Source organism: Macaca fascicularis, chromosome 11 (genome assembly GCF_037993035.2).
Source record: "Macaca fascicularis isolate 582-1 chromosome 11, T2T-MFA8v1.1".
Lineage (NCBI taxonomy): Eukaryota > Metazoa > Chordata > Mammalia > Primates > Cercopithecidae > Macaca > Macaca fascicularis.
The window spans coordinates 61,309,948-61,337,044 of NC_088385.1; the positions used below are offsets into that span (position 1 = coordinate 61,309,948).

The 27,097-nt window shown below is 40.4% G+C and overlaps 1 protein-coding gene across 3 annotated transcripts; it reads right to left on the reverse strand.

Annotated features, from left to right (window-relative positions):
• Window positions 1-1,966: 1,966 nt before the first annotated feature.
• On the reverse strand, window positions 1,967-19,962 carry GTSF1 (gametocyte specific factor 1). 3 transcript variants are annotated; one of them, XM_015430655.3, is made up of 9 exons: window positions 19,922-19,962; window positions 17,596-17,640; window positions 11,164-11,264; window positions 9,243-9,369; window positions 8,718-8,801; window positions 8,185-8,248; window positions 6,090-6,184; window positions 5,114-5,150; window positions 1,967-2,173 (listed from the first exon to the last, which is right to left on the reverse strand). In XM_015430655.3, the coding sequence occupies exons 2-8, from the start codon at window positions 17,609-17,611 to the stop codon at window positions 5,134-5,136; spliced, it is 504 nt and encodes a 167-aa protein (XP_015286141.1). In that variant the 5' UTR covers window positions 17,612-17,640; window positions 19,922-19,962; the 3' UTR covers window positions 1,967-2,173; window positions 5,114-5,133. The 3 variants fall into 3 exon arrangements, with proteins under 3 accessions (XP_015286141.1, XP_045221340.1, XP_065380410.1); XM_045365405.2 differs by having other exon boundaries at window positions 19,906-19,962; XM_065524338.1 differs by having other exon boundaries at window positions 18,269-19,962.
• Between the last annotated feature and the right edge of the window lie 7,135 nt (window positions 19,963-27,097).

Genomic DNA, 27,097 nt, shown 5'->3' on the forward strand with positions numbered 1-27,097 from the left:
TAGTAGTCATGAGCAAAGAGATGTCCTCCTAAAATAACAACATGTTTTTCATGAATGACAGATGCTAGCTTACCTTGACCCTTTAAATATTTAAGAAGCACAAAGTAACTATTTTCTTTTTTTTCTTTTTTTGAGACAGAGTCTCACTCTGTTGCCCAAGCTGAAGTGCAGCGGTGCGATCTTGGCTCACTGCAACCTCCAGCTCCTGGGTTCAAGCAATGCTCATGCCTCAGCCTCCTGAGTAGCTGGGACCACAGGCACACATCCTCATGGCTGGCTTTTTGTCATTTTTAGTAGAGATCAGGTTTCGTTAGGTCTCAAACTCCTGGCCTCAAGTGATCTGCCCACCTTGGCCTCCCAAAGTGCTGGGATTACAGGCATGAGCCACTGTGCCTCATGAATAAATTAATTTCTATTTAATTGAGTTGTATTCGAGTAGCTCTTTGCAATGAAACCCACATTACTTGTTTTTCCTAAACTAGGTAGGAGTTCTAGGTTCTAAGTGTAGTATAGACAGTTTTGTTTTGTCATCACCAAAATAAATAAAATCAAAAAGTGTTTTGTATTTTTCAGTAATATGACTTCTTTAAAATAACGTTGTTGTGAGGTACTGATATACAAACATAAATGACTGGAATTAGGGGACATATAGGTGTATTTTTTCCTCAATATACTACCTTTTCCAGGAGAAACAGCCTACTTATTAAGATCACATAGCTGGAAGTAGAAATACTATTGTGCTGGGTCTTATCTTGAACCTGTTTTTAAAGATTGAAACTAAATAAACAGCTCTGCTTCATTAGGGGGAGAATCCTGTTCCATGGAAAACTCCTGGAAGGAGGTATTCCACAGGAGTCCACTCCCCCTTTTTATCTGTCATTTTCAAACCATGCTAGAGAGAGCTTTTTTGGAAATGTTTGTCAGTATTCTTCATCCAAGTCCCTATCTATACCAGATCCCAAATGCCTCCCCACCATGCTAGACACTTTTAAAACCAAACCCAACCTGATAAAAACCAAACAAGCCGGGCGCAGTGGCTCACGCCTGTAATCCCAGCACTTTGGGAGGCCAAGGCGGGCAGATCACCTGAGGTCGGGAGTTCGAGACCAGCCTGACCAACATGGAGAAACCCCGCCTCTACTAAAAATACAAAATTAGTCGGGCGTGGTGGCGCATGTCTACAATCCCAGCTGCTCACGAGGCTGAGGCAGGAGAACCGCTTGAACCTGGGAGGCAGAGGTTGCAATGGGCCAAGATTGCGCCACCACACTCCAGCCTGAGGAACAAGAGTGAAACTCCATCTCAAAAACAAAAAACAAAACCCCAAAATAATCCAAATAAACAAAAAACTGGTCTGGGGAGATTGTAAAGTCTCCTTATAAGGATCCACAGGATGCTAGGATAGCCAGAGCTTTGGGTATTTCAGAAATCTAAGTTGTTACACACGTATCCCAGGGCAGTCAGCAGGGCCTTTACACATTTAAACTCTGAAGTTTAATCAAATTTCACACACAGGTGGAAAGCCCATCTCTTCTCCACAGGTACACTTCCTCCCCTCCATTCCAATCTTAATTCCTACATAATCCACACTTAGATTGACCGCTAGTACAATTTCTAGCTGGAATATGGGGAGATAAATAAAACTACCCTAGGTTGGAAATAGGCGGTAAGATGTCCTAAAGACTATAAATAAGAATGGAGTATTTTGCTATATAAATGTTATCAATATCTCAGAGAATGGATAAACAGATGAACTGATCAGAAAAAGTCCATTGCTATAAACACTAAAAGGAATTTGGTCCATGTGTATCAGAGAACACAAATATACAGTTTCTTTTTCTAACCCAAGTTTCCTGTCTATTTCAGTTAGTTCTTTTAAGAAAACTTTTAATCACTATGGTTCATTAATGTGGAATTAGATGTGATCTCCGATCTTGGGGCTGCAGGTACTTGACCAAACTATTAAGCAATCTGTATCAAAGGTTTATTTAGAAGCTTCTGAGTATGAGGGTACTTGCATCAAACAAGGATTCAAGTGGGGTGGGGGGAGGAAAAAGATGTGCTTGTCAGTTTGGAAAGTCACAGAGAGTTTGTCATTCTACAATTAGATTAGGAGGAAAATGAAGAACCCACTGGTAGCAAGAAGCAGCAAGAGTCTTTTAGGGTCTGGCATCTGCAAGTAAATGGAGAATAAAAGTTCTTAGTTTTTTCAATGAAAAAAGCACCAACTACATCTGACAATGGGCCACACAACTACAACCCAATTAAATTATCTTGTTCCAACGGAGGAATCTGCTGTTGTTAATGGCAGAACGCCAAGTACCTCCTGACCCTTAACTCTTTAGTACCACTGAGCACAGAGAAACTTGTTAATTGAATTAAAAACATTCTATACAGAAATCAATGTACACTCCTGTGTCAAGAGTTTTACAAGTGAGGAGAATATCAGGAAATTGATTCAGATAATTCTGGATTAACTCCAATTAACTTATCTTGATCTTTTTCTCACATACTGTATTTACTCATTAGTTCAAAAATAGTTTTTGAGCTTTTACAGTGTACATCAGGGGACAAGAATTAGTATGATCCTACTTGCTTCTGAGGTACTTGTCTAGTAAAAAGTGGAATTGTTGATAAAAACATAAATAGGATAAAACACATTAAGTGCTAAGTGAACAAACCCCTGTCATGTGTGTACATTCAAAAACATTTCACCCACACTTAAGTTCCTTAAGGGCACAGTCATATCTTTTATTTCTTTTGTATCCTTCCAAATAAACCAGAGAATTCTGCAACAACAGGCATTGAAAATAATACTTAATGGCCAGGTGTGGTGGCTCCTGCCTGTAATCCTAGCTATTTGGAGGCCAAGGCGGGTGGATCACCTGAGGTCAGGAGTTTGAGACCGGCCTGGCCAACATGGTGTAACACTATCTCTACTAAAAATACAAAAATTAACCGGGCATGGTGGTGCATGCCTGTAATCCCAGCTATTTGGGAGGCTGAGGAAGGAGAATTGCTTGAACCCAGGAGGTGGAGGTTGCAGTGAGCCACGATTGTGCCACTGCACTCCAGCCTGTGTGATGGGAGCGAGATTCCATCTCAAAAACAAAAAACCAACAAACAAAAAACCCAAACTTCATTTTTATTAAGAGGATAAGGTCTGTGGCTGCTTAAGGATTCTTATCTAACCTAATTATTTTTCTGATTCCTCAGAAGTTACACAGAAAAATAAATTTTTAGTATGTAAGGAGTTTAACCACAAAGAGTTAAGTCCCAAAGGAGAGAAGGGTCTGGTCTTAAGTTATAGACACAGAACTTTCTCCTAGATTTTCATCTTGGAGTAGCCATTTTTACTAGACAGCTATTCATATTGTTTGATTGCAGACACCTTGTATAGCATATCAGAGAGGAACTCAAAATTCACCATTTATCCAGGTCTGTTCAATGTATGCTTCTCTTCCAATACCCCCTTTTTTTTTTAAGAGTCAGGGTCTCGCTATGTTGCCTAGGCTGGTCTTAAACTCCTGGGCTCCAGCCATCCTCCTGCCTTGTCTCCCAAAGTGTTGGGATTACAGGTGTGAGCCACTGTGCCCAGCCCTCCCCACTTTTGTTTTTTAAGAGACAAGGTCTCACTGTGTTGCTGAGGCTAGAGTACAGTGGCAATTCACAGGCACAGTCATGGTACACTATATCCTTGATCTCCTGGGCTCAAGTGATCCTCCTGTCTCAGTCTCTCAAGTAGCTGGGATGACAGGTGTATACCACCATACTCAATGTATGCTTTCCTGATGTACCCCAGTGCTGTTGTATCTCTCGTCCTTCTGGGACCAAATCCCATTTTCTGGCTTTCAAACGTATTTAACAATTTGATGTCAGAATCTACTAGGAAAAATGGCTGGTACCTAGAAGCAACTGATAAGTATTATTGTCTATAGCTAAGGGATGTTAACTTTTAGCATCTCTTTTCTGCTTCTTACCAGAAGAAACATCAGTTTTACTACAAAATGAAACTAACTCACAGATTTATCTGCTTCACTGTTCAGAGAGCGTGAACAGACTGGAATGCAAGAGGCCAATTATTCATTAATTCAATAAATATTCACTGAGGGCCTACTAACTCCAAAACAGTTGGGATATAATCCCATTTCAGGCTTTATAACATTTCCTTTGCCAGAAGCGATGTATGTGGGCAACCTCAGCCAAGACGACATTTGAAGAATCAAACTTGGCTCTGCCACAGGCATGTAGGGTAACCTAAAGGAAAGGCTTCATCTGTGAAAAGTGAGAGAGATTTTGGTCTCTACACATAGATTTTGTGAGGTTCTGCTAAATCAAATACTCAGATAAGATCGACAGTGTAAGACTCTTAGAAACCCAAAACTTTTATTTTTTAAATTTTATTTTATTTTTGAGACATAGTCTTACCCTGTGGCCCAGACTGGAGTGCAGTGGTGTGATCTTGGCTCACTGCAACCTCTGCCTCCCAGTTCAAGCGATTCTCCTGCCTCAGCCTCCCGAGTAGCTGGGATTATAGGCGTGCACCACCATGCCCGGCTGATTTTTGTATTTTTAGTAGAGACAGGGTTTCGCCATGTTGGCCAGGCTGGTCTCCAACTCCTGACCTCAACTGGTCTGCACGCCTCAGTCTCCCAAAGTGCTAGGATTACAGGCATGAGCCACCGTGCCCAGCCAGAAACCCAAAACTTTTAAGTGCTCATTAAAAAGAGAATGAATTTTTTGATGAGTATTAAACTGTACTGCACAGGGAATGAATTGCAGAGCAGTGAAGCACAGCTGTCTGATTAATCTCAGTCCATTAAAAGAGGCATGATAGATCTAGAATGCAACTTTGACTAAAAAAAAAAAGGCAATGTGTACTAATGTTAGAGAAAACAACTTGGCATGTGAACAGAATTCTAATTTAACCAGTAAATGCCTATTCATTAGAGTGTAAAGCCATAACAGAGGCTATATACTTAAAAAACACATGCACACACAAAGCTTTAATTTGATACCATAATCTGAAAGAAAATTGGACCCAAATTGCTTTATGTCCAGTTAAATCTTGCTACCATCTGAAGAGATAGTGAAATAAAACTGAAACACTTACTTGATGAGATAGGTATTCAGTTACTGTGCATTTCCATCTACAAGTAGAAATATTTCAAAATAAATACACCATGCCAATTGAAATTCACTCCATCCCCTATTCTTACTAAATACAAATGACTTATTCCTGGGTATACTGAATTATAATATAAAAGTAGAAGAATTTAATATTAGTAATCAGATTTCATTCAAGGGCATGGGAAGAGAAAATAGACCTTTACCTATCAAGCCTTTTGACATATAATTTGGTGACTTCATGTTTTGGGAAATGCAAGTATCCAGGGAAAAATGTTTTAAAGTGAATCCTCTAGCCACCTAAAAATTAGCTCAAACAGTAGCACAGACTGAAATCAAGAGAATCTGAATCTAGGGGCAAATTGGAAAAGAAAGTTTGTATTAAGTAAAAATGACAGTATCTTGGGTGTTCCCTATGTGGAAATTTCATTATGAGGGTAATGTGATACAAATTTAGTACTTGTTTACCCAGCATGACCTCTGAAGTCTGGGGAGGACATCTGAATACCATTCTTTATGCTGGTTCTTATGACTTATGACTTTCATTTTCTCTCTACTCATACCCATTTAGGCCCTCACAATCCAATTTCTGATCCCAATTCTCTACTGATATTATGCCTTGAAAAAAATCAGGGATAACTTCCTCTTAGCCCAAATCATCAACCTTTTTATTGGTTCCCAAATTTTCTCATGGTATTTGATGTCAGTGGTCACCCCATTTTGAAAATATTCTTTTGGCTTCTGTGATCTTACACTTTCTTGTTCATAATTTCTTGCTCCTAACCAGGGTCAGTAGGGTGAACTGAGTAAGGTGCTTAGGGCATAAAATTTAAGGAGGCACTCACTTTAAGGGTCATGGAAGACCTTGCAAGGTGTTCAGACTGAACACATCTGAATAATCAAGATCAACTGTATTTAGCACAATGAAAAGAGTAAAACTATTTTGCCTCTGTTTCACTTACTGTTTTTCCATGGCAAAACATACGGCAGAGATTTGGGAACTCGCATGCCTGAAGCCAGGTTATTCTTATGTTCCGTAACTATGTTGCTTGCAGGGCTGCAAAAAGATGAATTTGGCTATGTCAGCAGATCAGTATCATTCAAGCAGGCACACATAAGATAATCAAAATGTGTTTTTTGTAATTTGGGGAAAAACAACAACCTACATTCATCTGAAATGTAAACACATTTCCATCAAAACATTCCGGCAATTAGAATGATTACCACTTACTTCTCTGGAAAGCTCCCTGTTCTGTACAGGCATTAAGATGGGTCTAACCATTTTCATTTTCTAGAAATTGAGATAAACAGCAATGCCATCTACTGTTCAGCTGTATGACAGGCTCATCAACTCACTCAATAAACATAAGAGATAAAACAAAGTGCTAAGGCAACCAAACCAAAAGCAGCAAATCTTCAACTGAGGTAAAATTAAAAGTTGTAGCCAATGGAATTCATTTTAAGTTTTTCTATCTTAATGCACATAATAGTATACACTTAAAATTATTTACTGATCTCAGTAGTTAAAAAGTAAAAATTTGGTAAGCATTCTGTTTGGGGAAAAAAGTGACGTATAGCATCTTATTCCTTCATTTCCTAAACCAGAAGTATTCTCATTTGGGTTTGAAACTTGATCTTCCAAGGTTTGAGTACTGGTGTTAATGAGAAATAGTTTCATTCATTTTTATTTTATTTAGGACAAAGACTCTTTCTGTCACCCAGGCTGGAGTGCAGTGGCATGATCATGGCTCACTGCAGCCTCGATCTCCTGGGCTTAAGTGATCCTCTGGTCTCAGCCTCCCAAGTAGGTGAGACTACAGACATCCACCACCATGCCCAGCTTATTTTGTTTTTAAAAAATTTTTGGCCAGGCGCGGTGGCTCAAGCCTGTAATCCCAGCACTTTGGGAGGCCGAGGCGGGTGGATCATGAGGTCAGGAGATCGAGACTATCCTGGCTAACATGGTGAAACCCCGTCTCTACTAAAAATACAAAAAAAAACTAGCCGGGCGTGGTGGCGGGCGCCTGTAGTCTCAGCTACTTGGGAGGCTGAGGCGGGAGAATGGCGTGAACCCGGGAGGCGGAGCTTGCAGTGAGCCGAGATCACGCCACTGCACGCCAGCCTGGGAGACACAGCGAGACTCCGTCTCAAAAAAAAAAAAAAAAAAAAAAAAAAAAAAAAATTTTTTTTGTAGAGACAGGATCTCACTGTGTTGCTCATGTTGATCTTGAACTCCTGGCCTCAGTGATCCTCCCACCTTGGCCTCCAGTCATGAGCTACTCTGTGCCTGGCCAGAAATCTTCTAGTTTTCAGTTAGAGCTGGGCATGATGGCTCAGGCTTGTAATCCCAACACTTTGGGAGGCAGAGTGGGGAGGATCACTTGAGGCCAGGAGTTTGAGACCAGCCTGGGCAACATAGTGAGACCTTGTCTCTGCTAAAAATAAAGAATTAGCTAGGTGTGGTGGTGGGTCCCTGTAGTCCTTGCTATTTGAGAGGCCCAGGGGGATTGCTTGAGCCCAGGAGGTAGAGCCTGCAGTGAGCCATGGTCATGCCATTACACTCCAGCCTGGTCAACAGAGTCCCTGTCTCTAAAAAAATAAATTAGATACAAAATCAGTGGGAAGAAGAGATGCATATTCTTTCCTAATAGGTACTCTGGATTTTCCAGTCTCAAATAAAGAATTTTTAAGACTACTTTTTCCTTATACACTGGTTACCTAAAGTAAAAATGATCCAAGCGGTATAATGGGAGAATTTTTTCAAAGCATTAAAATAATGTAAACCTAGCAAAAAACATAACTAAGACACATGAAAGTCTGGGGCCACTGTTACCCTTGCTAAACGATAATGTATTTTTGTATCCCTAATGATTGGCACAAAGCACATGACCTTTTTATGAATCAAGGAATAAATATGAAAAACGACAAAACAATATCTAAACTACCATCAAGGAACATCGTTAAAGAAAGTGATCAATTGATGTTCTGGTGGCTTCTCTCGGTAACAGAACACCCTGATTTTGGGAGGCCATGCTGGGTTGAGACCATTTCATTTACCTGTTATTGTCAGAGTAGTGAGTTGTGCCCCAGACAAATGGGGTGCTGGTCTGTTCCCACAAATCTGTCAAAGGAAGCAAAACATAGTTTGTGGTGCTACTAGATAAGACACCAGCAGTTCATGTTGGTTGAATTTATAAGATGGGAAATAATACACCTACGTTTTGCAGAAGCAAGTAAAAATTGATCAAGTACCCTGCCTAAGTGACACAGTAGCAAGAATTTAATTGAAGGATATAAACACAAGCAACATAAATAATAATAAACGTGCCTAGTAACAATCAAACACAGATGGTACAACACAATTTATGGAAAAAAACAGATGTAAAGAAGTGCTTTTTCCAATCAAGAGCGATCGGCTGTTCCACGTGTCTGCACAGCGATACAAATGTGCTCGTTTTGGGGCCCAATAAAAATAATAAGGCATTCTGAACAACATGGTATGTTCATAAAAAAGGAAAATCTTCCTTCTGTCTTAAGCAAATGACTTGAGATTTAGACATTGTGAAGAAAAAGATGTAGAGGCAGCTCACCTTTATCCCAGTCTTCATCACAAGGAGGGCACTGCCAAGTGCTCTCAGCCAGAGTCTCTTGTCTAAGGCTCCTGGTTTGGTTGACTGCAAGACAATAAAGATTGGACATAAGAGGGGGATATTGCCAAGTTATTGTGTTCAAAGGGGCTAGGAGCTTAAAAGGTTGCAGGGTAGCCTGTTGGGTCTTTATTTCTGAAAAATGGATAGTATAAAAGCTAAACAGAGGGATCTTATCTCTTTGCTGACAGAAGAAAGAAAAGCAGGAACAAAAATGTTTACCATATTTATGGCAATGAAAGATTTTTAGATGAATTATTAGTAAAATGAACTAGGCTGTTCAGGAGAGAAAACAGTATGACATATACAATCTGAAAACCTATTGCTGCCATGATACAAATCTCAAAGGTGGAAAAGTATTGTTCTTCTGAAACAATGAAAGCCAAAAATCAAGCCGACAACGTAGCATAATACAAATCTGAAGGAGCTACCCTCCAGTACTGAAACATTTGAGATACTGAGTCTTACCAACATCTTGCTCAATACAACTTCTGTCATCACAGCTTGAGATATGATGACTAATTTCAGCTCGAGGAACCTGGTGGCGAGCATTGAAGGGACAAGTAGCCAATTTGCTTGCAACATCAGGATGATTCTATGGAACCAAAATTAAGGGATCTGTTAGTTATTTGAATCTCTTAAAGTCAACGGGGAGTAGCTAAGCCTTATTCTACAAATGCCTCTCCTAAATTTCCTCAGTAAATTTCTGGCTTAACTATAACAAACTCATAGTAAAAAACTAAGAGGGAATTATTTATTGTTCTTATAGACAATTACTTCAAAATCATTGAAACATAAGTCTTTTCGTTATGATTGTAGAGACTGACAACACAGATATTGGGGTTTAAGTGCTTTATGTAGAGCTAAACAATGAATTTAGGATTGGGTATTTGAACGACATCTTTCCCCGCTGTTTGTTTCTCAGAGTCACATGATTCAGGCAGCACAGCCCGTAATGAGAGAGCTCTCTGGATGTCTTTGAAAGCTGATATTCAGGATGAATAGTAACACTAAAATACACTCTGAGTCTGCATTGCAGTTGTGTCCCTTCCATTGCAATACAATAGTGCTGGAAAATAGCTGTTGGAAGGGAGCCGCAGAAGAGGCAAACCAATGATTTTTCAGATTAACACAGTGACGCTTACTTAAAGTAATGATGCCTGAAATAAATCTCTGAACAATTTGACCTTTATTTCAGCTATTTCACTAAGGAAAAATCCAAATGATAGAGTCTACTTTGCTGACCAAGTTCCTTATTTTAAAACAAAACAAAGGGTTTAGTATCACCTATATCCTATGGCAAATATACCAGCAATTAAGAAATTAATTAGGAAAATAAAAGATACGTCATAAATGAAACTTGAAAAAGTAAAAAATAATATGAAGCAGGGAGAAGGCTGGAAAAATATATAGGTGTGAGAAACTTGCAGGCATCTCCATCATTTTCATAAGTGGTATCAGGCATTCAATACAAAGGTTTTGTGGCCAAAGAGTAAGAACATTAGAAGAGGGGAGTTATGATAGTGTCTTTTTTTTACCACTTGGCTCCATTTGGGAAATGTTTGAGAGCCTAGAAGGGACAATGTGGTAGTGGTATCTGCTGATCCATACTCTCTAGGTTTAATGTTAAGGGATACTTGCTCTCGAGATTAAAAGGAGCTGGAGAAATAACAAAGATAAATTATGTTTCCAGGATTACAAGCACTTTTTAAAGGATGTTAAAGCTGAATTGTATGCAGTTTGGATTAAATACCTCAATTGCTTTCCAAGCATAAATTCTAGCAGAATTTTGGCTTCCGTATCAGCATTCTAATAACATTGTCAAAATGTCTCAATTAATGTAGCATGAAAATAGTTTATATCAGCTAAGTCTATACAAGAGTGGCCAGAAAGAAAATCCTTATTTATTATTTTTTAAAAGATGTTTATTGTTGAAACTTGGAGATACAGTTATTTTTAGGAATAATTTTTCTTGGGCTAACTTCTAGCTGTTCAAGCTCTAAAATTTCTAAACAAAATAATCAGAAAAAGTGAATTATAGCACTCAATCATTGTTAGGCCGATGGATACATCACATTTACAAGATGGGCAGGATTTCTCATTGTTAGCAAAAATTAGTCTGCTTTACAAAGGGTGAGAAGACTCTAGAGATGCTATTTATAAAAGGTTCTTTGTCACTAGTTAATGGGAAGAAAACCAAAACAAGAAAAAATTTCTCTTAAGGAATGAATAAATGCCTTTCTATAAATGTTGGTATTTAAGAGAGGTAGATTCCCAAAACAATTCTGGCAATCAATTAAAACATTTATGATAAAATTATTTGATGTTTATAAAACACGGCCTTTTAAAAGAACTCAGGAGGGCGTTAGAGGGCAAATTATGACCCTACCTTTCTGCACTTGATAAGATGATAAGGAAACCTGCAAGCCCTGATTTGATGGTTTTTGTCATAGGGGCATTGCAATAGCTTCTCAGGGTCCAGGGAGTCAGCTGAAAGAGAGAAGTATTTCAGTAGGTAAAACGATAACAGGCTCTTGTAAAACTACAGCATTCCAGGCACACTGGATTTTTTCAAGAGACTGTAATAATAGAACAATATAGTCTAAAGAAAACTTGGATTAAAAAAAGGGTGACTACACATTTAAAATATTTCTGAATCTTAGTAAGTTCAGCAGAATCAGAAATCTCAGGATGAAGTCTCAGTTTCATATTGAATTGAACATAGTGCTTTCATTGCTGGTTACTCTTATTACAGAACAAAAAGTTAAATAAAATGTCATCCTCTTTTTCTTTTCTAAAAGTGCTAATTCAGGGTTATTCCTATTCTCTAGCTATTCTATCCAGAGCCTCCCGACTAGTATGCTGAAGTTGAAATGGATTGCTGGTGTGCTAATACACTGATTTGGGGGCCCACTACTAGTTCAAGCCATCCCTCACCCATTTCCACAGGCAAGTTGGGGGTAGTTAGTTCCCTTCACTAGCATTTTCATCTATCACTAGTATCCCCTGACACAAAAAAGTTGGTAAGCACTGCCCTGTATCAGTTATGTTTTGTGGAAGCTTGAAAAATATTAGTGGATAGAAGGTTTCTTTTTCATCTGTTTGCTTTAACTTACTCCTATAAGTAATTCCCAATCTTAGTTACTCTAATTACCTCTCAAACGAAACCAATACTGTTATCAGACAGGTAGTTTTTACTTTTCATATTTTGGAACACAGGTGAGAACAAAATAGAGAATTCTTTAATCTAGTGACTACTACATTAGCCAGCTAAAAAAAATAGAACAATGTGCAAAAACAGAACCTCCTGAGGTTAAGACAACTGCAGACATATGGAACTGCTCGTGAAAGAAAGCCCCTAAACTATAAAATGCTATTTAAAACAACCCTTAGGCTATATAAGATGCCTAGGCTGAGCCCCAAATTTTAACAAGCCTGGTTAAGGAAGGGAAATTAAATGGTTAAGCACATTCTGGTATATTATAAAGACAAGAGGCAACCTAATAAATTGCTCTCGCCACCCTTGAAGGCAACGATAAAAGTGAAGTAAGATAAACAATTCACATTTGATAAGAAGCTTATAAACCAGGAGACTGCTATGAAAATCAGAAGCCAGTGGGGAATTGAAGCAGACAGTTTCACTGGAAGAGTGGTAAACATGGAATAAATTGCTAACCATGATCGTGATGCAAATGAGCCAGAAAGGTGACTTGAAGGACAGAATGAATAGGAAGGAAAAGTCTTAAAGGACAGGCAGGCTTATTATGCCAACCAGGCTCTTCTTGACCACCAATGTTTTCATATTTCTGAAGCATCAGGACAACCAGGGAGAATTTACAGATGAAATTCTTGTTAGTTTCCCCTCATTTAATCCATTCCCATCACTAGCAAATGTTAGGCCATGTCAGCAGCTGATAGACTGGATGGTACCTTATGATTCATGTATATTATACTGCCCATATAGTAGCATATGTCAGAGTTGATAATGAGAGCTTCTCATTGTAATGCTTTACTTCCTGGTTTCCAGCAATTTAGGTCAACTTTAATCTGGCTTTCTAAATTAAAAATTTTTTTTTTTGATTTAAAAATCTGTTTTTTTTTGTTTGTTTGTTTTGAGACAGAGTCTTGTTCTGTTGCCCAGGCTGGAGTGAAGTGGTGTGATCTTGGCTCACTGTAACCTTCACCTCCCGGGTTTGAGCAATTCTTGTGCCTCAGCCCCTGGAGTAGCTGGGACAAAAATCTTTAATTGTGATTAAAAACACATAGAAAATTTACCATGTTAACGATTTTTAAATATACAGTTCAATAGTGTTAAGTATTAACATATTCCCATTGTTGTGCAACTAGTCTCCAAAAGTTTTTCGTTTTACTAAACTGATACTCTATACCCATTAAATATCAGCTCTCCATTCCCCACTCCCCCTAGCTCCTGGCAACCACCATTCTACTTTTTTGTTTTGGTGAGTTTGACTAGATACATCATATATGTGAAATCATAGTCTTTTTTTTTGTGACTAGCCTATTTCACTTAGCCTAAGGTCCTCAAGGTTTATCCATGTTATAGCATGTGACAGAATTTCCTGTATTTTTTCTTTTTTTGAGACAGAGTCACCCAGGCTGGAGTGCAGTGGCATGATCTTGGCCCTCTGCAATCTCCACTGCCTGGGTTCATGCGGTTCTCCTGCCTCAGCCTCTTGAGTAGCTGGGATTATAGGCATCTGCCACCACGCCCAGCTAATTTTTGTATTTTTAGTAGAGATGGGGTTTCATCATGTTGGTTAGGTTGGTCTTGAACTCCTGACCTCAGGTGATCTGCCCGCCTCAGCCTCCCCAAGTGCTGGGATTACAAGTATAAGCCACCACGCCCGGCCATTTCCTGTATCTTCTATCTTGCAATTTGCTTTTTTTGCTTTTCACTTAATGTATCTTGGAGTTCCTTCCAATTCAGTACACACAAGAAATATTTCGGGGCCGGGCGCGGTGTCTCAAGCCTGTAATCCCAGCGCTTTGGGAGGCCGAGACGGGCGGATCACGAGGTCAGGAGATCGAGACCATCCTGGCTAAACCGGTGAAACCCCGTCTCTACTAAAAAATACAAAAAACTAGCCGGGCGAGGTGGCGGGCGCCTGTAGTCCCAGCTACTCGGGAGGCTGAGGCAGGAGAATGGCGTAAACCGGGGAGGCGGAGCTTGCAGTGAGCTGAGATCCGGCCACTGCACTCCAGCCTGGGTGACAGAACGAGACTTCATCTTAAAAAAAAAAAAAAAAAATTTCATTGCTGCATATGGATGTACCACATTTTAAACTGATTTTCTTATGAATGGACATTTAGGTTGTTTCCAGATTTTACTTTTTTTTGAGACGGAGTTTCATTCTTGTTGCCCAGGCTGGGGTGCAATGGCGCAATCTTGGCTCACTGCAACCTCCGCCTCCTGAGTTCAAGTGATTCTCCTGCCTCAGCCTCTCAAGTAGCTGGGATTACAGGTGCCTGTCACCATGCCTGGCTAATTTTTTTGTATTTTTAGTAGAGACTGGCCAGGTGGGTCTCGAACTCCTGACCTCAGGTGATCCACCTGCCTCAGCCTCCCAAAGTGCTAGGATTACAATCTCCCACAGTGAGCCACCGCGCCTGGCCCAGTTTTTACTATTATATACAATGCTGTGACTAACAATCTGGTTTATTCTTCTGTGTGCATGTATGAGTATTTTTTTTTTTGAGACAGGGTCTCACTCTGTTGCCCAGGCTGGACAGTGCAGTGGTGTGTTCTTGGCTCACTGCAACCTCTGCTTCCCGGGTACAAGTCATTCTTGTGCCTCCAACCCCCAAGCAGCTGGGATTACAGGCACACCTGTCTAATTTTTTGTGTTTTTAGTAGAGACAGGGTTTTGCCATGTTGGTCAGGCTGGTCTTGAACTCCTAGCCTCCTGTGATCTGCCCACCTCAGCCTCCCAAAGTGCTGGGATTACAGGCATGAGCCATCATGCCCAGCCAATGTATGAGTATTTCTCTTTGATATACACCTAAGAATATTGCATTGAAGTGTCTGTGCACTAAAAGTTGTAATAAATACTATCAAACTGCTCTACAAATTTTTGTCTGGCTTCTTGGGAATATAATTTACTTTGGTAAACAAAGTAGGTCTATTTGACAAGCTTCCTCTAAAAGCACAGACTCAGCTGTTACTCATATTTGGGTAGGGACCAGAATCCATGGTGAGAAATGGAGGAAACTTCATGGAAATAAGGAACTATGCCTGACAAAAGTATCATCAGCTAAGAGGTACAGTCCAAAGAGAGAAGACAGAGATGTTCAGGAATCTATAAGATTAAGCTGGAAGTCCAGGTCAATTTGGGAAAATATAGTCTAAGGCAGTGTTTCTCAAACTTTAACTTACTCTCCAGGTGTTACATCACTTAGGGACTGTGTTAAAGTGCTCATTCTGATTCAGCAGGTCTGGGATGAGGCCTGAGATTGTCCATTTCCAACAAACTCCCAGGTGATATTTAAGAAAAAAAAATGTGGCTGAAAAAAAGTAACGAAGAACTAAGAGACAGAAAGGGGAGACATTGTTTTCTAATTTAATAGAGAGTAGTATGCTTCCAAGAATAAGTATATACATATACCACACAGGGACTTCACATTCTTTTTTCTTTTAATTTTTTTGAGACGGAGTTTCAGTCTGTCGCCAGGCTGAAGTGCAGTGGCGTGATCTTGGCTCACTGCAACCTCCACCTCCTGGGTTCAAGCAATTCTCCTGCCTCAGCCTTCCGAGTAGCTGAGACTACAGGTGCGTGCCACCAGGCCCAGCTAATTTTTGTATTTTTAGTAGAGACGGGGTTTCACTATATTGGGAAGGATGGTCTCGATCTCTTGACCTTGTGATCCACCTGCCTTGGCCTCCCAAAGTGCTGGGATTACAGGCATGAGCCACCATGCCCAGCCTTCTTTTTTCTTTTTAAGAGACAGGGTTGGCAGGACGTAGTGGCTCATGCCTGTAATCCCAGCATTTTGGGAGGCTGAGGTGGGTGGATCACTTGAGGCCAGGAATTCCAGACCAGCCTGGCCAACATGGCGAAACTCCATCTTTACTAAAAATATAAAAATTAGACAGGCATTGTGGCATGCACCTGTAGTCCCAGCTATTTGGGAGGCTGAGGCAGGAGAATCACTTGAATCCAGGAGGCAGAGGTTGCAGCGAGCTGAGATCACATCATTGCACTCCAGCCTGGGTGACAGAGTCAGACTCCTTTTCAAAAAAAAAAAAAAAGAGAGAGAGAGAGAGAGACAGGGTCTTGCTCTGTCACCCAGTCTGGGGTGCAGTGGTGTGATCATAGCTCTCTGTAACCTCTAACTCCTAGGCTCAAGTGATTCTCCTGCCTCAGCTGCCTGAGTAGCTGGGATTACACACATGAGCCACCGCACCTGGCTCAGGAATTTCACATCTTAAATAAAAACACCTTAAGAAAGCTGTGTGCGGTGGCTCACGCCTGTAATCCCAGCACTCTGGGAGGCCGAGGCAGGCAGATCACGAGGTCAGGAGTTTGAGACCACCATAGCCAACATGGTGAAATCTCGTCTCTACTAAAAATACAAAAATTAGCTGGGCATGGTGGCAGGCACCTGGAACCCCAGCTACTCAGGAGGCTGAGGCAGAAGAATTGTTTGAACCCAGGAGGTGGAGGTTGCAGTGAGCCGAGATCACGCCACTGCACTCTAGGCTGGGTGGCAGAGCAAGACTCTGTCTCAAAACAAAACAAAACAAAACAAAAAACAAACAAAAAAAAACTTTGAGAAAAATTAAGGGGCAGGGGATCCCTTTTCTCAAAAGTGTGGTCCTCAGATCAGCATCACCTGGTAACTTGTTAGAAATGCAAATTCTCAGATACCAGACTTTCTGAATTAGAAATTCTGCAGGTGGGACCCAGCAATCTGTTTCAACAAGCTTTCCAGGTGATTCTGCTGCATGTTAAAGTTTGAGAACCACTGTGTTCTAGATATTTAATAAAGATTATTTCTATGTAGTTTCTGTATTTTGGAGATACAGCTCTCCACCGGACTCTTCCTAGAGGGTAGAATGGGACTGAAATATCCTTTAGTTGGGACTTTTAATTATAATGAGATTCTGAACAAGACAGCAAAGTAGGAAGAAAAAGTAGGTACTGTTGACAAGTTTTATCCACGGGCATAAACTCAGATATTTCTCAAATTTAGTCAGAACCTAGATATCAGAGCCTGTGGTATCATGTAGGGTACTAGGTGTAAACAATATAGAAGACTCTGGTTCTGACTCTGTCCCTAACTATGTAAACTTGGGCAAATTAATCTAGGTTCTATTTTCTCTGTTGTAATAAATGATTTTTCAAGTCCCTTTTGGTTCTATGCTGTATGATTCCAGGTGCTGACTCCTCTTTGATTTCTTGGGCCATCTAAGGTTCCTGGATCACTTGAGAAATAGAATCCTTCCCAGATTTCTTATCCTAAAAACTAATGTACATCAACATTATTATATAAGTATATTACTCCTCAAAATAGAAAGAAGTTACTATCCCTGTGTCATACACACAAGAAGGTGAAGTCCTGCCTCATTTAATAGTTTAATAAAGGTGTCTTAACTGTGGCCTTTTCAAAGCTTTATGACTTCTCATACCTCTTTTCTTAATTTTCATGTACCTTATTTCAAATTTGGGTAATACTATACAGACTTTTCCTCCTCAGCAGTTGAGAAGTCTGACTTTTTCCCAGCACACTAAAAGTCTTGTCAGATATAAAACTATATGTAAATGATTTAACTTATTTTCTAAAAGCAACAAGGAGTACATACTGTAAGTTTCTTCCATGTTGGAAATGAAGGAGCTGAATCCAAGTGCTGGAAAAAACAAAAGTGTGGTTCAGGAAATCAGAATCAATGTATCAAAAGGTAACCCTAAGAAGTGGAGTCACTTCTGGATTTGAAACTACCCAAGTTCAATTTAAGAAACCCTTACTCTCCCCACTTCCCCCAATATTTTCTTCTCTTTAAAGCATACTTCTTGGAATCATTTTAACATCATGGCCTAATTCACATTCTTGGAATAAATTCTAGGGCCTACCAAATAGTTAAGAAAAACCAAATATGACTCCTATAGTTCAAATTTAAGCTGTATTTGGGTGACAAGATGTCTACCTTAAGTGCTATTACTTAAGTGCCTGTCACTGTTTAGCATCTATTAGGGTTTGACACTATTAATATAATATTGGTTATAATATAAATATTAATATAATATTTAACATTAGAGGGGGCAAGTCAAGACCACAAGAATATTGTCATTTAAACTTATGCATAAGGGCCGGGTGTGGTCGCTCACACCTGTAATCCCAGCACTTTGGGAGGCTGAGGCAGGAGGATCACTTGAAGCCAGGAGTTTGAGACTAGCCTGGCAACAAAGCAAGACTACGTCTCTACAAAAAACAAAACAATCCCCCCACCCCAAAAACAAACAAACAAAAAAACAGACTTAGCCAGGCATGGGGGCATGTGCATGCAGTCCCAGCTACTCAGGAGGCAAAGGCAGGAAGATCGCTTGAGCCCAGAAGCTATGAGGTTTGTGCCATTGCACTCTGGCCTGGACAATGGAGTGAGATCCTGTCTTTAAAAAAAAACAAAACAAACCCCTTATACATAAACACAGAAATAGTGTCCTATTATAAAGCTTTCCTCTTGGGTTCTTAAAAATACAGATAGGCAGGTTATCAGTCTTGTTCCTCTCTAGGACCTGGAAATACTGGCAGTCTTTGATAGACAGTATACACTTAACCCTTCCAATGTGATTGGAAACACTAGTTCACCATTTTCATGACTTTTCTTAAACATGATCAGGAAGGGCCACACTGACATTGCCCCTTTTTCTAGTGAGGTTTCACCTCCTCTCGTCCCAATCTTCAGTGCTAAAGTGGCAATACTTTAAGGTTCTCCAATTAATACTCATTCCCTCTATGCACTGAGGGAAAATCTCTGAATGTTAGGACTCAAGAACTGTCCATATTATGGATAACAGAGTCACAAGAGAACAAATCTGTAACAAGAATATGAAAGATTAAAAGAGAAATGGTTTCATAGTTTGAATCCTCTTCTATTAGAAATCTCTTCTATTGAGCACCGAGACTAAATAAATTTATTATTGTGGGAAAAACCTAAATGTATATAAAACCATCCCCATAGGAAACTTCTGAAAATTGTCTGTCTCTAGAGCATGCTCTCCTTTGGCCCCTCACACAATTCTACACTCCTCACAACTCCCCCCACCCCCATTCTATGACATAAGCAGCTTTGGAACCTATGATAGGAAATACAAGTAATCAGCTAGAACTCTAGTTTTTTTTGCTGCAGAGCCCATTTGTTAATGACAATCATTAGTGAATTTGTCTTAAAAATATTTTCCATGTTTATGTTTGGATCAAGAAATCCCCACCGTCTTTTTGGACATGTTTCACTTATACATAGCTACTTCATACTTTTTCATTAAAAATAAGAGTTTTGGAAGGAAGAACCAATATGTTTCTTGATTTTAAGTTATGAGCACCAGATTCAGCAGCTTGTAGGAAGCCAACCTATTCTTCTCGGACAAAAGGACGAATTGCAGTACACTGGGGCACTGGAATTCACAGTACCATCACTTAGCCGTGTCCTTTAAGTATCTTCCGCATCAAACTGTTAACAGGGGATTCTTTACCTTTTCCCTACTACTAGATCACGGAGAAATAGACAAGCTACATGGAAGCAATCAAGTTTAGGGGATGGATGTAGTCGGCGGCTATTGGTTAAACGCTTAACAGAATTCCGGGCCTTAGTAAAAGAATCATTTTTCTTCCTTTAAACAACAAAAACAACAACAAAATCACAGATTTAATCAATGAGACTAAATAAGAGAAAGTGATGGAGGTGGTTAACTTAAAAAGAACGTAGAAAAGGCGCCAAGAAGGCCCTCGAGTGGGCGATGCAGCGAAACCGGCTGGTAGCCAAAATAGCTGCACTGAGAGCCCACAAGGCTGAAGACTACTGGCAGAAAAGCGAAAAGAGAATATTAGAAGGTGAAGGTATCCCTGTACGCAAAAGAGGAATTGCTTAGGGGCGCCCAGGGATGCCTTTCCTTACCTCGGTGGACACACACCTTCCTCACAGTCACCTTCCTCCCACGCACTCCCCAGCAACGGTCACTTCCGGCGCGTAACGTTGGGAGGTGGGGCGGGGGGCCGGCACTTCCTGTGATTGGCAGCCTCGGCGCTGGCCGAGTATGGGGCCGGGGACTCAGCTGTGGAGCTCACCTGTGAGCCCCTAGGGTCAGCTCCCAGATGACCCTTTCCCACGAGGATCTCCTCCTTGGGCACCCCGTCCTTGGGCGTATCCTCCCCTAGCCCCCAGAACAACAGTGGCCTTGAGAGGGTGGAGCTTGCATTTCTTTCCTTGGGTTTTGTGGTGGCCATCTTAGAAAAGGCAGATGAGCACTTAGAAATGGGCACCTGGGATTACCTTAGGAGTTCAAGACCAGCCTGGCCAACATGGTGAAACCTCATCTCTACTGAAAATACAAAAATTAGCTGGGCGTGGTGTCGGCCGCCCGTAATCTCAGCTACTCGGGAGGCTGAGGCAGGAGAATTGCTTGAACCCGGGAGGCGGAGGTTCCAGTGAACCAAGATCGCGCCATTGCACCATTGCACTCCAGCCTGGGCGACAGACTGAGACTCCGTCTCAAAAAAAAAAAAGAAAAAAAGAAAAAAAAAGAAAAAGAAATGGGCACCTGAGGGAATGGGACTGATAGAACTGGTTAGAGGTGGGGAGCTGCCTAGAAAGAAGCCTTGTTTGTGGAAGTTGTCTAGATAGAAAGGTAATTTAGATTTTGAGGGAAGAGAAGAGGAATTATAAAGGAGATAGGCAGTACCGCCACAAAACAATCACTAAGGACAGGAATTTTGTGTCTGGCTGTTCTTGTTTAGAATGTGTTGTAAAATCCCAAAATTCAAAAGGCACTATCTGAGAATGCTTGATAGGATGATGGTTGTTGCTGTCTGATGAAAGCGAGTTTTAGAGTTGGGGAGAGAGCTCAATGAAGAGTTGGAGAGGACAAGAAGGCTGGAAGGTTACAACTTGATAATGGAAAACCAAACATAATGTGAGGCTTTGTTCTGGGGAAAAAAAGTGTAAGCTGCAGTTCTTGTCCCCAAAGTGCTTAGAAAAACGAGTCTCAAAGTGGATGAAAGGTTTAATAGCACAAAAGATGCAAAAAAAAAAAAGTGGTAGAGACTGTAAATTCCTGTAAGGAAAAAAATTGATGGAGCCTGAAATGACCTGGGAAGGCATTATAGAGAAAAGGGACTTGGGGCCTTTGAAGGTTACACAAAAAAAGGAAGGCACTGACACTACAAGTAGATCTGGTGGTAATATTTTTCAAAACCAAGAAGTAAAAGATGTGACAAAACATTCTGTGCTGTTCAAGGTGTAGGAGGCAGTCTGAGAGATTAGTCTGGGTGCTGAAATACTGGGAGTTCTACAGCATTTTAGTGGTGTAGAGCCCAAATAGGACTTGAGAGGACTATCCTGACAAAAACTGAATGTAGCTTTAGTAAAAACGATCAGTGGGGCATTTTCTTTTTCTTCTTCTTCTTTTTTTTTTTTGAGATGGAGTCTTGCTCTGTTGCCCGTGCTAGAGTGCAGTGGCATGATCTCAGCTCACTGCAACCTCCGCCTCCTGCGTTCAAGTGATTCTCCTGCCTCAGCCTCCTGAGAAGCTGGAACTACAGGCAGGCACTACCACGCCCGGCTTTTTTTTTTTTTTTTTTTTTAGTAGAGACGGGGGTTTCACCATGTTGGCCAGGCTGGTCTTAAACTCCTGACCTCAGGTAATCTGCCTGCCTTGGACTCCCAAAGTGCTGGGATTACAGGTGTGATCCACTGCGCCAGGCAAGGGACATTTTCGTTTTACGTGATTAATTTGTGAGCGTCTATTGTTTTTACTCCCTCTGCCTCCCACCTCCTTTTTTACCTACTACAATAGTTTGCTCCACAGCCATCAGTTCAGATTAAGAGACTAAAAAGAACCAAGTGTTGATAAAAGCCAGGCTCAAGCCATTCTTGTAGGCTAGTGGTTCTTAATCTTGTCTGCACCTTAGAATCATCTGGGGAGCTTTTAAGACATATGCCAACTTCCCATCCCAGACCAATTAATGTGAAAGAGCCAGACATTTATTTTTAAAAACCTACCCAGATGATTTTAATGTGTAGCCAGGGCTGAGAACAACTGACCTAGGCATTGTTTTGAAATTTAAAAAGCCGTTCTTTCACCGGATGGCCTGGATGATTCATACGAAGGAAGAGCAAACAAAGAGCTTTGCCAAAGAGAATTGCTAAGAAGGAAAGCTTCATTGCAAGCTTAGCACTAAGCATTTTAGAAAAAGTTGTTTTGGCAAATCAGTTTTAGATTGTTAGGAAATATTTTAAAACAATTTTCATGAAATCCTAAACCTCTGAATTTATCACAATATCATTAATGCAGATTGGTGGGGCCAGTGTGATTTGAAATGAAATATTTTTTCAGGCCTTACATTGCAGTAATCTGGTGAAATTGTTGACACTGCTACTGTGATTCATAAATACTTTTTATTCAGATACCTGCAGATGGAAATTTCTGAGGAAGAAAGAGCTAAGGGCTTGGGAGGATAAGGGAATGGGTACCAAACCAGAATCCAAAGTCAGGCTTCACTGCATTCAGTAGTAATGTCTTGTCAGGATGACGGGATCCTCAACTGATAATGCACCTGTGAGTAAGCCCACCAACTTTCAGACAAGCAAAAATCAAACCTGATTTTCAATGGTGATTTTGAAATAAAAATGCACCAAACATCTATTCTTTCTATTCTTAAGTGCTTTGTTAATTCGTTTCTAACCCATAAATTTTCTGCTTTTTGTGAGGTCCCTGCTAAGCTTTCTTTTAGACTGGTTTTCCAGCCAGGTTGATCATATTTGAAAAGGAAAAAAAAAAAAAAAAACCAATGAGACAAGGCATTTTACACAAGGGTCATTCTAGGAGCGATTGGGAATTAATACCCTAAACTGAATCTGATCTGTGCTGGTTCTATCTGTGTATATACCAGAATTTACCTCTAAATGGTGTGTGTGTGTGTGTGTGTGTATACATTTTTTGTAGAGATCGGGGGTGGGGATCTCGCTATATTGTCCAGGCTGGTATCGAACTGCTGGCCTCAAGTGATTCTCCCACCTCAGCCTCCAGAGTTGCTGAGATTACAGGTGTGAGCCACCACCCCCAACCACCTATAGATTATATTCTTAGAATTAATAATAGTTGGCTGGGTGTGATGGCACACGCCTGTAATCTCAGCACTTTGGGAGGCTGAGGTGGGTGGATCGATTGAACTCAGGAATTTGAGACCAGCCTGGGCAAGATGATGAGACTCTGTCTCTGTAAATACAAAAATTAGCTAGGCCTGGTAGTGGGTGCCTATAGTCACAGCTACTCGGGAAGCTGAGGTGGGAGGATTCCTTGAGCCCAGGAGGTCAAGACTGCAGTGAGCTGAGTTTGCAGTTCATTGTGGAGTGCAGCACTGTACTCCAGACTGGGCGACAGAGTAAGACTCTGTCTCAAAGAAGAAAAATGTAAAACAAAATAATTAATATAGTAAAAATAAAATATCTGAACTAATGAGTAAATAGATCTATTCTCTTAATTATTGGAAAAAATCCTTTGTTAGGAAAATAGTTTTCTCGGATTTTAGGATTGAAGGAATTCCAGTAGTCCTTGAAGTTCTTTAGAAACTTTCAGTTTTCAGACAACCTTAATAAAATTTAAACTTTCGCCCATCAAAAGACCAAAATACATTTTTTTGTTTCTGGCTTCGGTTTTATTAATCAAGTCCTGGTTCTCTCATCTAATTATTAATTAATTAATTATTTTTTCTCTCATCTAATTATGATTTCTGTTTGGCAGTTGAGAGTATAATTAAAATGGAAAAATTATTCAATAAATTCAGTTGCAAATTATTTCAAAATGAGGGTTCAGCTGGGCGTGGTGGCTCACACCTGTAATCCTAACACTTTAGGAGGCCAAGACGGGCAGATCACCTGAGGTTGGGAGTTTGAGACCAGTCTGGTCAACATAGTGAAACCCCATCTCTACTAAAAATACAAAAAAAAAAAAAAAAAATTAGCTGGGTATGGCGGTGTCTGTCTATAGTCCCAGCTTCTCAGGAGGCTGAAACAGGAGAATCACTTGAACCTGGGAGGCAGAGGTTGCAGTGAGCTGGTATCGTGCCACTGCACTCCAGCCTGGGTGACAAAGCAAGACTCTGTCTCAAAAAAAAAAAAAAAAAAGAGGGGCTCAATGGGGTAACATAATAGATATTCTTCTTGGTGAGATAGATTAGGAAATACTGCTTTAGGGGAGGGTAAAAATATGGGGTTGGTTACGATTGTTCAGGAAAAGTATCAGGGAGAGGTAGTGAGAGCCAATGAAAATAAATTTATGTTTAAAAAAGAGTTGCTAATGAGGACTTGCCAGGAAGAGCCAACATTCAGTTCTAGAAAGCTAAAGCAAAATACAGAATGAGTGAAAAAAAGAGAACAAACTGGTAGTGATGTTTTGTTTGTCCTAGAGTCATTCTGTGTTCTAACACGTAAATGTTACATATTTCTGTAATCCACATTGCCTGTAATAAGTTACCAGTACACCTGAGAAATGTATTCTTTATGTTTTTCCTTTACATATATAGTTATTTCCCCGGGACTCAGCAACAAATATCTCCTTATACTTTTTCTAGTGCTGGCACCTAAGATGTAAATTGTAAGCCAAAGTTCATAAGCATCACTTCGGTAACTTCTTAAAAGACTGTTGAAAAGATGGTAGGAGGTGTGAACCTATGGATTATATTGAAAGAAAAAAAAAAGATGGTAGAAGGGCAGAATTACCCTGAAAAAACCTTACTAAAAGTTCTGTAAAGGACTGGTCTTCCGTAGAACAATTCTAAAATTCCAACACTGCTGTTTTTTTGATCTATTATTTTAAGGCATATAAAATGTTTAAATCCAAGGTTTATTTTCTCTGAAGACTTCTCTTAACCTTTACTGGGGATTAAGTCAATTCTTCCTTCCTTTCTTTTTTCTGTTCTTTTCTTTTTTCCTTCCCCTCCCTCCCTCTGTCCCTCCCTCCCTCCCTCCCTCCCTCCCTCCCTCCCTCCCTCCCTTCCTTCCTTCCTTCCTTCCTTCCTTCCTTCCTTCCTTCCTTCCTTCCTTCCTTCCTCCCTTCCTCCCTCCCTCCCTCCCCTTTCCCTTCCCTTTCCGTTTCTTTTTTTCTTCTTTCCACAGGGTTTTGCCATGTTGCCCCGGCTGCTCCTGAACTCCTGAGCTCAAGGCATTCCCCTGCCTTGGCCTCCGGAAGTGCTGACATTAAAGGCAGAAGTCACCATGCCCAGCCCCAAGTCCTTGTATTTTCTTGTAATCTTCCTCCACCCTCCTATCCTCCCAGCACTGAAACTGTCCCTGATACCAGTGGCTCTCAAAGTGTGGTGCATAGACCAGCAGCATCAGCATCACCTGGGATTTGAGGAAATGCACATTTTTGGGCTCTATTACAGATCTACTGCATCAGAACCTCTGGGGGCTGAGGTGCCCTACAGTCTGTGTTTTAATAAGCCCTCCAAATAATTTTAATATCCAATAAAGTTTGAGAATCATTGCCCCATACTGTAGTTGTCAACATTATTCCCCCATAATGGACCATGACCACTACAGTTTTTTTTTTTTTTTTTTTTTAATTGAGGTGATTGGCAAATAAATTGTATATATTTAAGGTGTACAACATGGTGTTTTGATCCAAGTATACCTTGTGTAATGATTTCCACAATTGAACTAATTAACAGATCTATTATCTGATGCAGTTATCTTTTTTTTGTGTGTGGCGAGAATACTTAAGATCTATTCCCTTAGCAAATTTAGGTATGTAATACATTATTATTAACTATAGTTACCATGCAGTATGTTAAGTCTGTAGAACTTATTCATCTTAAACTGAATATTTGTACCTTTTAACCAACATCTATATCCCTATTACCCCAATACATTACAGTTTTTAAGTAGTAACATAGTAGATACTTGATTATTTGACTTGAGAACAGGTATATTTTTTCAGGTACTGCAGCAACTATATGACATCATCTATCTTGTGAAGAGCATGGGGGAGGAAAGAGACTAAAATATTTAGGTTTTTTTGAACTTCTTTTATACTGCAGCTACTTGGAAAGGCAGAGCAAAAAGGCCTATAAAGTACGGACCAACCACAGGATAGATAAAGATGTGGAACCAATGGGATATGTTTTGATGCATATCTAGGACATGAGTAATGGGTCTTAGCAATTTTTTCCCTTGTAGTTCATACTATGAATGTAAGGGTTTAAACCTTAAAATCTGATTTTAGGGGAGAAACTTTATAGCCAGAAATTCTTTACTATTTCATAAATATAACTTAAATTGCCATTTTTTTTTTTGAGACAGGGTCGCACTGCATTGCCCAGCAGTGGCACAGTCTCATCTCACTGCAGCCTCAACTTTCTGAGCTCCATCGATCCTCCCGCTTCAGCCTCTTGAGTAGCTGGGACCACAGGCACTCGCCACCATACCTGGTTAATTTTACATTTTTTTGTAGAGATGGGGTCTTGCCATGTTGCCCAGGCTGGTCTTAAACTCCTGGGCTCAAGCAATACTCGTGCCTTGGTCTCCCAAAGTGCTGTGATTACGGGCATGAGCCACTGTGCCTGGCCTTAAATTACCTCAATAGAATTTTTTATTTTATTTTATTTTGAGACAGGGTCTTGCTCTGTCCTCGAGGCTGCTGGAGTGCAGTGGCATTAACACAGTTCACTGTAGCCTAGCCTTGACCTCCTGGGTTCAAGTGATCCTCCTTCCTCAGCCTCCTGAGTAGGTGGGACCATAGGTACATGCTACCATGCTCAGCTAATAGAACTTTTTAGAGAAGAGAACCTGGTTAGCAAAGTTTTTGAAAGGTTGATTTATTCTGATAGAAATATTTAGCCCAGGTGGGGTGGCAGTGGCTCACACCTGTAATCCCAACACTTAGGGAAGCAGAGGTGGGAGGATAGCTTGTGCCCAGGAGTTTGAAACCTACCTGGACAACATAGCGAGGCCTTGTGGTATTCTCCACAAGAAGTAAAGAAAGAAAGAAAGAAAGAAAAAAAGAGAAATATTTAGCCCAGACTACTGAGTCTTTCTTTTATCCCATCGATAAAATATAGATTCTCCACATTCAGCAACCTTGCTTGTAGGT